The following is a 13,378-nucleotide window of genomic DNA, read 5'->3' as shown; positions in this document are numbered from 1 at the left end:
TAAATTTTGAGAAAGATTGAATAACAACTCGATCACAGAAGACATTATACCTGCATAAGAAACCAGAGTACACATTCATATATTACAGTGGTACAACTATTATGTTGCACAGTACAAGCTCCATCTAGCGTAAAAACTGCTGCCCCCTGTTATACACACTTGCACGCCCCCTCCCCTGCAAACTGCAAATAATCCCGTAGACAACACATATGTCATGTTATGTTTTTTTAAATACATGTAAACATCACAAATAATAATTTGTACTATATAGAATGTCGTATTAATAACTATATTTTTTTCAAGCCAATTCAATTCATCATGTTGAAATTAAAGAATAACATACATACGTATACATAAAATAAAACACTGTTACCCACCAATAATATAATATATGTATATGCATTGGTATAAAAATATCAAAATTGCTTGGTAAGTAGCAGCCAGAAAGGAGGTGACCTTTATAAGTGGCCATATACTTAAAAATTAAATATTTGTACCAGATTATAATGACGACAAAACACAACATTACTACCACAAGAAAATACACATCACAGTGCATGACATAATATTACAGATCAATGAAATGAAGATAAAGGTTCAAATAAAGATTCATAATTTGCAAGAATAACTTTATGTTGTTTATGTTTTAATTACTTGTTATGTTTCTTTTGGTACTCAGTTTTAAATCTTGATATTGTCATTATCTTGGTTTGAATCTGAGTTGATAAACCCTCTAAGATAACTTTCTTAAACATACTTCTTTTGTTACTGTTGATAAAATATCTAACCGTGTCGGAAAATCGAAGTTATTACACCATACACACAGACTCCTCTCCATTGCGCAGATGAAACGAAAATCCGGGTCAACGTTTCGTTAAACCGTCATTAGCACAAGTTCACCGAAATCCAGTTGAAATGCGTGTATTACAATTAAAAAGGCGTTCAAGGAGATGTCGGTGAACTTGTACTTATAACGGTCTCGTGAAACGATACCCAGACCTACAAGAGACCGAACGAGAATTGACATTAAGACACAAAATGGAAAAGAAATGGTCGAATTGGAAAGGTCTGTGAGGTTGTTTTGGAGTCGGTTCGGAGGTGTGACTATTTGAGGGTCAGCTAATGAATTGACAACATTGAAACATAGGTCGCCCATGCAGGGCAACTCTTTATAATGGAACGGAAGTAAAGGATTTTATTATTGACAAAACAAAAAAAAAATCAACTGCCAATACAGATGTCATTGCTTAGTAATAATCAATGGTTGAATACAACAGTCAGCATTTCTTAATTATATTTGTTTATAGCAAATTTCAGTTTTTCCAAATTATTCAGATGCCTTATATTAAGAATCAAATACATGTTCATGTATTACGTCATGATCAAAATAACATGGATGCATAATAAAATGGAAAGTAAACATGCCATCACATTGATGAAAAAACGTAAGAAACGGGGGAATAAATAAATTAATTTAATTTTTAAAATGTAATTGTAGAACTTGTAAGCCCATTATAGATAGGCAACTCTGAATGCGACAGCCTCTCCGTTTATTTTATATGGAAAATATTCCCAAAATATCTTCTTTAAAAATAAAGTTTTGATGATAGAGTATTCGTTTTGAACACAGGACTTATATAAGAATATGTTTATAATTTTATATTTCGGCCATAGCTATGACAAGAAAAATTGCTGGGTGATGTTTAATGAAATCTTTGGTATAAAGCGAAGATAGAGTATATTTTTCTCAAACTTATAAAGACCACTTTCTCTCTTTTTTCTGCATTCGTTAAAGTTAGTGAGATTCCTTTCTAATACAAACTATTTTATTTTTATGGACTTCGATAGGATTGACACAAATGTCTACCAACATTATAATAAGCACAGAAACTGAAACAAATGGAAACAGACAAAACTAAATACCTCCTAAAAGTCAATAAATTAATTGGGTATATCCGACAAGTTCCATGCTATTTCTCCCATGTACTGTCTTTGCCAGATGGAAAGTAAACATAGAAAACAGGAAATAAGATATCACAGTCCTTCAGATAAAAAAAAATTAACCCTCATTTTGAAGATTGGTTTTACTATACTACAATCAATAGGTCGAGTTTAAAAAAACTTAACATCCTTAATACACAACTCGAGAAATTGTAAGAAGTAACAATAATTATGAAAAATTGGCATTTCCTCTCATGATTCTTGGTAAAATATAACAAAATAGTTTGAATAATCAGAAAGAGATCTGAAACGCATCGTAGAAAATGAAGGAAAAAATATTCATTATATTGAAAGGCAATACATAGAGAGTCTCTTACTATGATGATTATCTCCTACTGTAAAACAATCGTTTAGTTCACAATTGAATTGTGTCTACATCATTTACAACAGTTACCAACAATTCAGATTCACATGTACAACTACTAAATACAACTTATACACTGGATGCTATATTTCCTTACTGAGGTCATAGCAAAACCAGCCTAAAAAAAGGGGTTGGGGAGCGGTCCCCTTTTTAAAAACATGTTACTCTAAATTCGTCAGGGTGCCTGTTTAACCGAGATAAAAGGGGTCCGGTCGCACATTTCATCCCCCCCCCCCCGCTCACCATACGGGCCTGGATATAGTGATACCATACAGTGCAAGAAATGGGAGTCATCCATTATTTTCAGTGGAATATATAGAGTCTATCAGGAGTGCAGAAAGCGATCTCTCCTGATCGGTACTGCTGGAGATAGTACCAGTTTCTCCCAGGCTTCTCAATCTTGTAATCAATGACGAGGTTCTGGACATGCTTCAGCTCGTTAGTGTACTCATCAATGCTGACCAAACCTACACCGTGTTTCACCTTGGCTATCAGTATTGTATTCCCTTGAGACACAGCGGCGTATGGGAAATAACCCAGTCCCCTTAATTCATATTTTACAACACCTTGTTTGTCAATCAATCGTATTTTATCACCAGATGCGGTGATCAAATAATCATTATAACTAATAATTTCCAAAGGTTTATACCTATCACATGGTATCTCCCTGATCGCCTTCCCACCGGCTGGTGAGAATACCTGGATCTTCTTGGCTGTCCAGTAGCTTACATAGATCTGATCATTCCCGTCTACAGTGAGCTTAGCAAATCCACCTTCACCGTCACTAAGAGTCTCAAACATTACATTCAACTTTGAGTACTCTAGTGTGTACAGTGTGACATTGTTTGAGTGATCAAGTATAACATACCGATCATCTGAGAGGAACCCTACTCCACGAATCTTAACATCCTTCAAAACTTTCTGCTGGTGCTGACCATCAGCAGAGAAGATCTCCACGCCACCTGTGTGACATCCCACTGCCATCCTACCGTCTGGTGTAATAACCATGGCATCCATGCTATTTTTAGTAGGCAAAGCGATGTTCTTTGCAACTGCATTTACGATCTTACCAAGAGTTAGCTCGTTCATTCCAACGTTCTCCTTAAAACTGACACCTTTTCCCTTCCTGCTCGATTGGATTGGCTGCTTGTAGTCAGGATCTTCTTGTTTCAAAGCATCCTGTAAGTCTTGACATAGAGTGTCATGGGCAGCCAAAGCATCCATATCTGACGGTACCTTTGTCCTGTTGGTTACCATGTCAGCTATGGTGGTCAAGTGAGTGATGTGCTCCTGAGCTGAATTCTTCATTTCGTCCAGTTCCTTCTCTACTCCTTCGGTCTTACCCTTGACTTCAACAATAAGGAGTTCTTTCCTCTCTGTCAACTGCTGGACTGATTCTTCAAATGCTTTGTTGATATCATGTGTACACTGCATCTGAACATTGCTCACATGCTCCTTCTGTTCATTAATGAAATCAACGTATTTCTGAAAGCAAAGGCATTTCTTGTCCGCCTTGGATTTGAGGTCCTCGATACTCTTCAAATGGCGGCTTTTATAAACAGCTGCCTCAATGATCCGATGTCCTTCGTCTTTATGCTCCATGACAACACACCTGAAGCAGGCAAATCTTCTGCAGTCGGAACAGAAGCACTCTTCATCCTCTTTGGGGTGTTTCCTGCATTTACGGTATCTACGTAGTGACACCTCGTCTGATACGATCTCACTCATGGCTAAGACCTGATGACTGATGAAGTCTGGCCACTGAGAGTGTTTGTTATGGCAAGTGCTACAGAAATACTTGCTACAGTCTTGACAGTAGACAGCAGCTTGGGGCTTGTCCTCGGATTTACAATTCGTGCAAAACTGAGATTGATTCTTCATGTCCTCTATGAGAGACTTCAAAGCTAGACTTGCTGGTAATTTGCTGACTTCTTGGTTTGGGACCTGGGTTTCAGCTCTGCAGACAGGGCATTGGAGCGTCTGGTCGTTACCATGGCATTCCAAGAGGTTGTCCAGGCAGGCCTTGCAGTAGGTGTGAGAACAAGACAGGATCTTGGGATCGGTGAAGGTTTCCAGACATACAGGACACTCTAAACTCTGAGCAATGACATTCTTTAATGCATCAGCCATGATTCGAATTCTACAGGAATACGAGACAAAAGAAAAGGAAAAACATAAAGATTCATCTGAACGTGTTAAAGAGGAATGTTTATCATTTTCTTCACGCCTTTTCCTTACAGAATATAACGCGTACAAAATATGATATTCCGTTATATCTTGTTCAAAATTGATTTATATCATTCATCAACTGAAGGAGGTATTAAGTGAAAAATGAATTAAAAAAATTAAACTGTTTCCTTTGTCGCTCTTTAGTCTATATAAACTATAATGAGGGGGAAATGACGATGATGATAATAAATATAAATAATGATAATAATGATAATAATAATATTTATATCAAGAAAATAAGTATAAATCATCATAATAATGACGATGCCTTATTTACCCAGTCCTCATCAATAGACATACTGTTGTCCCCAAGGGCCCAGCAATCTTATTACTACACTTGCTTTTATAGCCAACCTACCATGATAATGTGCTCATATAAGCATTCACTGTCACTATATATACCTGGGATGGGAGGAGAGTGACAAAGGCCGGGGACAAAGGTAGCGAACTGTCTCACCAAAGTGCCGGGGTGGGACTCGAACCGCGAACCATGTGACTTACAATCAAGCAACCTATCCACTAAAATAGAACACAACACATCTATCATGTATAGCAACTAGTCATGCTAGCAAAAGTTTTGTAAATCTCTGACGTAAGTCATACTACATTGCATCAGTTGAAGTCCGTGGTTAAAGGTACACCGTGGAACTCAAAACAACACAAAATAGACATGAGTCTCAGAATATCACATGATTTTCAACAAAATGCGAGTTTCTCCATTTCTGTTGCAAACATTCCCAATTAGCCAGGAAGAGCGTATGTTTTTTTATAGTCACTAATGGACCTTGTAGTGGCCACCAATAAAACGCTTGTTTGCCTCCCCCCCCCAAAAAAAAAGACGCCCCCCCCCCCCTCCAAAAAAAAAAAAGCAGTAAAGGAGTAAACATGGTTTGTATTTTTAACCCAGAAGAACATAACAATAATAAAAACCTGAATTAAATCACATTTACAATTCCATTCAAAGAAAAGGAAAGTTCACAGGAATCAAATTTCATAAACATTGCGCATGCCACCTATACGGTATTTATCAATGGAGGTCTATATAATAGCGATACTCGCATATCGTGGACATATTTTGCGAGAGTGGGAAAGCGTGTCTGTTTTTTTGTTATAGGGGTGAGAAGACATGAGCCCCTGAACGCTGGCGTACTAATGGGGGTGTATTTCTTATTCGATACCAGTGATTTACAAATGTTGCTGTTATGACATGATTTTCCGGTATTTTTTCTCCATTTTTTGTAAGTCATACCTTTTCTAGACCGAAAGCTTCAGTCTCTATACCGTCGGTTGTTCCACTGAGACTACGTCTGGTTCCACTAGACCTCCGGTTTGCGAATTTTTTTTCCGTACTCGAGAGAGCAAAAATCCCATGTGCGCATGCGCGTGGACTTATGATTTCTCTGCTACTTCCCATACGAAATGTACATGTATTCGCATGTACTGTGCACGATTCGCGTTCTACGAGTAAACGATGGCATAGTAGTCTTCAAACACAGACTCTGATTTGCCAGTTTGACAAATCAATATGCGTATGTGTCGCGATGTGCTTATTCAAGTCTGTGTAGTTGTATGATTCAGACCCAGTAGTGCATATGGAAATACATTGCAACTTGTATAGAATGGTATAGTAGTCTGCAAGCACAGACGCTAATCTGACAGTTTGACAACATACTAGTAGTGTGCTGAGAAGTACTTTATTCAAGTCGCCAACTTGTATAGAATGGTATAGTAGTCTGCAAGCACAGACGCTAATCTGACAGTTTGACAACATACTAGTAGTGTGCTGAGAAGTACTTTATTCAAGTCTGCGTAGATGTATGATTCAGACCCTACTGGTGCGTGCGTTAGAAATGCATCTCAATGTGTAGAGTGTAGTATAGTAGTCTGCAAGGACATAATAATATATTGTGTAGTCCTTGCAGACTACTATACTACACTCTACACATTGAGATGCATTTCTAACGCACGCACCAGTAGGGTCTGAATCATACATCTACGCAGACTTGAATAAAGTACTTCTCAGCACACTACTAGTATGTTGTCAAACTGTCAGATTAGCGTCTGTGCTTGCAGACTACTATACCATTCTATACAAGTTGGCGACTTGAATAAAGTACTTCTCAGCACACTACTAGTATGTTGTCAAACTGTCAGATTAGCGTCTGTGCTTGCAGACTACTATACCATTCTATACAAGTTGCAATGTATTTCCATATGCACTACTGGGTCTGAATCATACAACTACACAGACTTGAATAAGCACATCGCGACACATACGCATATTGATTTGTCAAACTGGCAAATCAGAGTCTGTGTTTGAAGACTACTATGCCATCGTTTACTCGTAGAACGCGAATCGTGCACAGTACATGCGAATACATGTACATTTCGTATGGGAAGTAGCAGAGAAATCATAAGTCCACGCGCATGCGCACATGGGATTTTTGCTCTCTCGAGTACGGAAAAAAAATTCGCCTCCGGTTTATAGAGACTGAACGATCGCCTATGCCAGCCTATGTTGAAGATATCACGGCTAGATTTTAGCCGTTAGGCCCCTCCCACAAACATGAACAAACTTGCCACGGCCGTATTGTTATGCCCCCAAAATCCCCCAAAATGTCATTTTACCTCGTGCATATCCAATTTTACATTAGGCCTAGGCTATAATACATCGGTTCCACTTACTAACTTGATTGAAATAATCCGTTTAATGGTCCCTTTTAAGGAAATTATGGGTCAAAATCGACATCCATGTTGAAAATCTTGCAAGCCGTGTTAAACTCTCGCTGCCGTCAATCTCATCCCTTCTAGTCTACGCCGAAGGCAAAAATGATTATGAAGGAAAAACTGTGATAACGCCATTACGAACGTAATTAAATACAGAAAACCCCTCGCCCCTGGATGCTCATCTGACCGTAATTATACCTAAAAAACCAGAGCTTCCGGGGTTATGCCCCCTGGACCCCACCAAGGGCCCTAAGGCGGGCCCCTGGATGCTCATCTGACCGTAATTAAATACAGAAAACCCCTGAGCTTCCGGGTGCTCTGCCCCCTGGACCCCACCAAGGGATCTAAGGCGGGCCCCTGGATGCTCATCCGACCGTAATTAAATACAGAAAACCCCTCAGCTTCCGGGGCTCTGCCCCCTGGACCCCACCAAGGGCCCTAAGGCGGGCCCCTGAATGCTCATCTGATCGTAATTAAATACCTAAAACCCCCGAGCTTCCGGGGGGTCTGCCCCCTGGATCCCACCAAGGGCCCTAAGGCGGCCCCTGGATGCTCATTTGACCGTTGTTAATTATTAAAACCTCTGAGCTTCTGGGGGCTCCCCCTCCCCTGGAACACGTCAATGGCCTTAAAGAGGGCCCCTGGATGCTCATCTAACCGTAATTAAATACCTAAAACCCCTGAGCTTCCGGGGCTCAGCCCATTGACCCCCTGCCGAGGCTCTGGTGATGCAGATTTTTCGTCTGCCCCCCCCCCTTCCTAACGTTTTTTCTCATTACGTCACTGCCCCTGGAAGGTGAGCCCCCTGGAATGTTTGCCCCCCCCCCCCCCCCATCCCAAACTGCTTCCGGCGCGCTTGCTAGTAACACAATCCCTTTCCAGAAGCTACTTCGACCAATCGTGCTGTTCATGCACAGATTTGCGAACGAACGTTCCATACGTACATCATGTATTACACTGCACATGTACCGTTAAGGGGCCCAGTGGGGAAACTGAATTCAAACAAGGATTAAGAGTAGAGAACGGTACAACGAATCGTCTACTTTCTCTAATAATTTAATGAAGCGGCCAAGCTTCCGCGTTCCGCGCGGGAGAGGGAAAACTGAAAAATAACTCAGTTAGCGTGGGCGAAAATGATTTCAGACAAGGATTAAGAGTAATAATTAAATGAAACGTCAAAGCTTTCGCGCTTCGCGCGGGAGGGGAGGGAAACTGAATTCAGACAAGGATACGATACAACGAATCGTCTTCTTTCTCTAATAATTTAATGAAGCGGCAAAGCTTCCGCGCTTCGCGCGGGAGGGGTCAACTTAATTCAGACAAGAATTAAGAGTCGAGAACGATACAACAGATCGTCTTCTTTCTCTAACAATTTAATGAAATGTCAAAGCTTCCGCGTTCCGCGCGGGAGAGGGAAAACTGAAAAAATAACTTAGTTCCTGGCCCCGGGTTTATAGGGTTAAGTTTGTAGACATTGGGACATTGAGCTGATCGAGCATATCCACCTTCATCGTTACTCAGTGTCTCAAACATTACATTCAACTGTGTGTACTTTAGTGTGTACATTGTAATATAGTTTGAGCCATCAAGTATAACATGCCGATCATCAGAGATGAACCCTATGTCACGAATCTTAACATCCTTGAGAACTTTCTGCTGGTGTTGAAAAATAACTTAGTTCCTGGCCCCGGGTTTATAGGGTTAAGTTTGTAGACATTGAGACATTGGCATAAATATATTTGTTGGTAATTGGTGGCTCGTTTTGTCGGTAATCGATGGCCTCTACATCCCCTCCCCCTCCCTCACTGAAAAAGGTCTAACGACGCCCCTGATAACAAAACAGTTTATACACTCGGGATAATTTTTGCAAGTACTACTGGTGAAGTACCGGACCACCGTCTTTGCGCATTGTGCAGCAACGAAGCATAATTATACAACGTCTCACGACGTGGAAGATCACTTTTCTCTAACATCTAACCAATCAGAAAGCCTCGTTTTTTCCAGGAAGTGCCGGTGGACATTAATGCGCCAAATGTGGTTCTCAAATTGCAAAAGATCCCTACTCTTGGAGGGGGTAGGAGAAAGAAATGTTACGTTATATTACTCCAGGAAGTGCCTGAAAATGCGTCCAATGTGGTTCTGATATTGCAAATGCTTCCTACTCTGGGAGACCAGACCCATCCCCGCTTGGTCGCTCCGCTCCCTCACCGCTAAAGCCTCGCTCTGTCGCTTCATCGTCTTACATATATTTCACCTCATGCCCTTTTGTGCCCCCCCCCGGTAAGAAATTCCTGGATCCGCCACTGATGCCCATACCCCTTGACCCCCCTTTGCCCCTAGACCCCACTTTGAAATACGTTCAGCAGGGCCTGCATGTAAGAGTGGGGGTGATGCGGATTTTTTTTTTGTCAGTCCCCCCCCCCTCCCCCCCCAAAAAAAAAAAATGTCCAGACACAAAACATTCTGTGAATATGGAGTTCTACTTCGAAACGATGCCCATATCCTAGTTTAGTTTATATATACGTTTCTTTACACGACGTATCGTTTAAGTAAGCGTACACACACACACACATACGCACACATACAATTGATTGTATGGCTATCCCGAAACGATAAGAAGAAAATATCAAAAAATGTCACCACATTTCTTCTTTTCATCACTATATTATATCAGTCTAGGTGTTATATCAAATTAAAAAAAAACATGTATGTTTTGCCTTTACAATGTCTATTTTTATAATTAGGAATTCCCATCAACCTTTGACAGACAAACAGATTGAGATCGCCCAATAAAACCTCATTCTCGGTGTGTCAAGCGTCTGAATGGATGTATGTTCTATACCCCCCCCCCCCACACACACACACAATACACAATTTTCTAAATGATGTTAGTGCACGAGAATTAGCGGTTGAGATTCGAAACGTCAACGCTTGGATTGAGAGTCAAGTGAATGAACCACTTTATTATACCTTCACTACTACGACACCAATGTTAATCACTTATTAACTAAAATGTTTACCCTGTGCATTCATATTAACATGTAAGAATAATCATTCGTGACAAATTCAATATTCGCCTCACAGTAGCATACCAAATCGTCACATTTACATTAGCAATGAGAAATTATATTTCATGTTTATACCATGAAGCGAAAACTTCAGTGATTTAGAGCTAGATCTAGTGTATTTTTTTCAGTCGAAGGAAAATGATGATTTTATAAACCAGATACAAACTATGCCTCAAAGGTGTTTGGGAGCTTGCCTAATATAATGAAAAATGTTACCAAATTTCTCTTGGAAATGGCAGTGACATTGTAATACACTCACTTCTTTTTCCGTAACTACACGTATCGGCCTAGGTTATATGAAATTAGTAAACATGTACATGTATACTCCTTGCCTTCTCGATGTAGTGGTGCACTGATCATAAGTAGTATATACATTTTTGTATTTCGTTTGCCGATCTATTTTGGGGACTGGGAATTCCCAGCAACCTTTGACAGACAAGCAGATTGAGGTTTGAATCGTCCTAAAAATGATCGCCCAATACAAACTCGATCTCTTTTGGATTGTTGGAGATGGCGCTAAACATTCTAACCATTTATTATAGTTCAATTACATGAGGATTATTTGAACCTACAGTATATGTAGTATGTTCAAATGGTTACCAGGTAACAAATCACAATGGACTCAGAAATTGCGTATTTGTTTGGAGAATCATAACAACAGAAAAATTGCTATTAATAGCGGATAACTTTTGCTATTCAATGTTGATGTTACTATAGGTGTATACCATTGCACCATTGTTACTTTATTTCATTGCAAAAATTGATAAGATTACAGGTACTAAATTTACTTCAAGGACTAAGCCAAAGGTTGCTCTTCTTTTCTTAGAACACTATAATGTTTATGGAACATGTCGGTGTTTCTAATCTTGAAATATTATTATTATATTCTGCGTTGAAGATGAATTGATATGTTGATACAGCTCACAAGCATCAGTTTTAAGAAAAATCGATTGGGCCTTAAAACCATTTAAAAAAATTAAAATCGAAATCAATTTTAGTTGATGAAACACCGCCAAGGGGAGGATCACGAGTGTGGGCGATCACAGTCGTCAGTATCTACTACCCCCTTTTGTTTTTGCTCGTCATCATTTTGTCTCCTGAACCCCCTCCCCCCCCCCCCCCTTTGTTGGATTTCTATATATTTCAACCTGATGACATTCAAGTCAACATCCCCAAACCGGATGACCCCCCTCATTTTTAATAGGACCCACTCCCTCTTTAATAAAACCCCGGAGCCGCCCCTACTAGCCACTGATTTTAATCTCATAGATCCATAATTGATCCAGAAGCCTCAACGGAAACCAAGTCTTCCACTCCCGATGATCCACTAACAGTGAGCTTTGTTAATGTTGCCTCATTATTTTGTGGGTGTGCATATATTTTGTGTAAGTTGTGAATGGATGTTTACAGACGTGTATCAATCACCTACATGCAATTATGATAACGAGCGAGAATTAGCGTCACCATCCGAAAAATGTGACTCAGTTTTGAACCGAGGTCCATCAGATTCAGTTTGCGGACGAAGGCAGAGAGCTGAGCGTAATATACCACTAGACCAACTCACATCTCTCTTGGTGTATCCGCGGTGTACTTCTCTTCTCCCTCCGTTTCGCATAATATGTTTGAATGAAGCATTGTCTTGGCGATGCTAGTGTTAATGCATGGAATATCGTATCATCTGACTGATAGTCATGCTCATTATTGTAAGACTTCGATGTAGCGCCCGAGGCATTGTCATCTTCAAAGAGAAAGTCGAATACATGTACGTGAATCCTGGAAATTGAATCTTATAATGGAATAGATGATGAGAATATGCTTATGTACGATTCATCTGTAGATTGTTCGCGACGACAAAGGAATACATTTTTGCTATACAGGAAAGTAAACAACAATGATCATCTAACGAGAATGCTTCATGTTTAGGTAATTACCTTAAGACTAATTTTGTAAACTTTATTCACGGCATTGCTGAATAGAAGCTTTTTTGCGATTTTTTTTTTACCGTGATTAAACAAATACGATACAAAACATGAGGAAGACATTTTAAGCCAATACTTCAGATTAAGGATCAGACTGCATCGAGCAATAATCCATGATGCACATTATTCGTGAAAGAAAGGCGTGATCTTTGAAACCAGGTGAAAGTTTTCTTCTTCGTGATAGTCAAGCAGGAGGATGGGAGGAACGAGTGAGGATGAATGTATCTACAGGATCAAGCTTCTCCGAGTTGGCGACTCGAATGAAAGGTTAGTTAATTTTAATCTCGCTTCTCTCTTCATTCCTCCTTTCTTTTCCTTATCCTCTATATTTCTCTTTCTCACTCTATTTTGTTTTCTGACATACATGCATTTCATTTATTTTGTTTGATCTTGATGTTGGTATTCTGATTCTCCCCGTATCTATCGATCTATCAATCCATCTATCAATCTATCTATTTATCCATCTATCTCCATCCGTTTATGTTTCTGTCCATTATATTATGAAGGCCTAAAGTATGTACAATTATGTATTTATTTATGTTTGTATGTATGCATGCATTCATAACAGGCGCGTACGCAGGGGGGACGGGGGGGGGGGGGTTGGGTGTCGACCCCCCTTATTTTTTTTGGTGTTTTTGAGGAACCCCCCCCCCCCTTTTTTTTAAATCAAATTTTGGGACAAAAAAAATGTTAAAAAATGTGCTCTTACCTTATTTCTGTACACTGAAGTGTTTCGTGTTATCGAAACTAATGATTGCAAAACGAAAAAACTTTATTAATAAATGTCTTCGTTCAATTATATTCTTTGATTTTATACCAACTGCATATTCATTCAACTTCACGTATGTCTTGCACGGTACAGGTCTGTCATATTCCCTTGATATTTACAATTTATTTGTCTGTTTCTCGATATATCATCATTTCACAATAACCCGCTCCCCCCTATCCCTCGATCCGTGGTTGGTATTGTACGAGTCTTGTCGCTTTCATATTTTTACACAATTTCTATC

General features: G+C 39.7%; 1 protein-coding gene across 1 annotated transcript; it reads right to left on the bottom strand.

Moving 5' to 3' along the window:
* Nucleotides 1–2,605: 2,605 nt before the first annotated feature.
* On the bottom strand, nt 2,606–10,932 carry LOC105441963 (tripartite motif-containing protein 45-like). Its single transcript, XM_030991352.1, has 2 exons — nt 10,649–10,932; nt 2,606–4,505 (listed from the first exon to the last, which is right to left on the bottom strand). Exon 2 carries the CDS (start codon nt 4,493–4,495, stop codon nt 2,669–2,671), a length of 1,827 nt encoding a protein of 608 aa, XP_030847212.1. The 5' UTR covers nt 4,496–4,505; nt 10,649–10,932; the 3' UTR covers nt 2,606–2,668.
* Between the last annotated feature and the right edge of the window lie 2,446 nt (nt 10,933–13,378).

The sequence above is a fragment of the Strongylocentrotus purpuratus genome, unplaced genomic scaffold, assembly GCF_000002235.5.
Source record: "Strongylocentrotus purpuratus isolate Spur 01 unplaced genomic scaffold, Spur_5.0 spur5_scaffold_2, whole genome shotgun sequence".
In the NCBI taxonomy this organism is placed as follows: Eukaryota; Metazoa; Echinodermata; class Echinoidea; order Camarodonta; family Strongylocentrotidae; genus Strongylocentrotus; species Strongylocentrotus purpuratus.
Note: the sequence above shows the minus strand (reverse complement) of the source record. Positions and strands in the feature narration are given on the sequence as shown.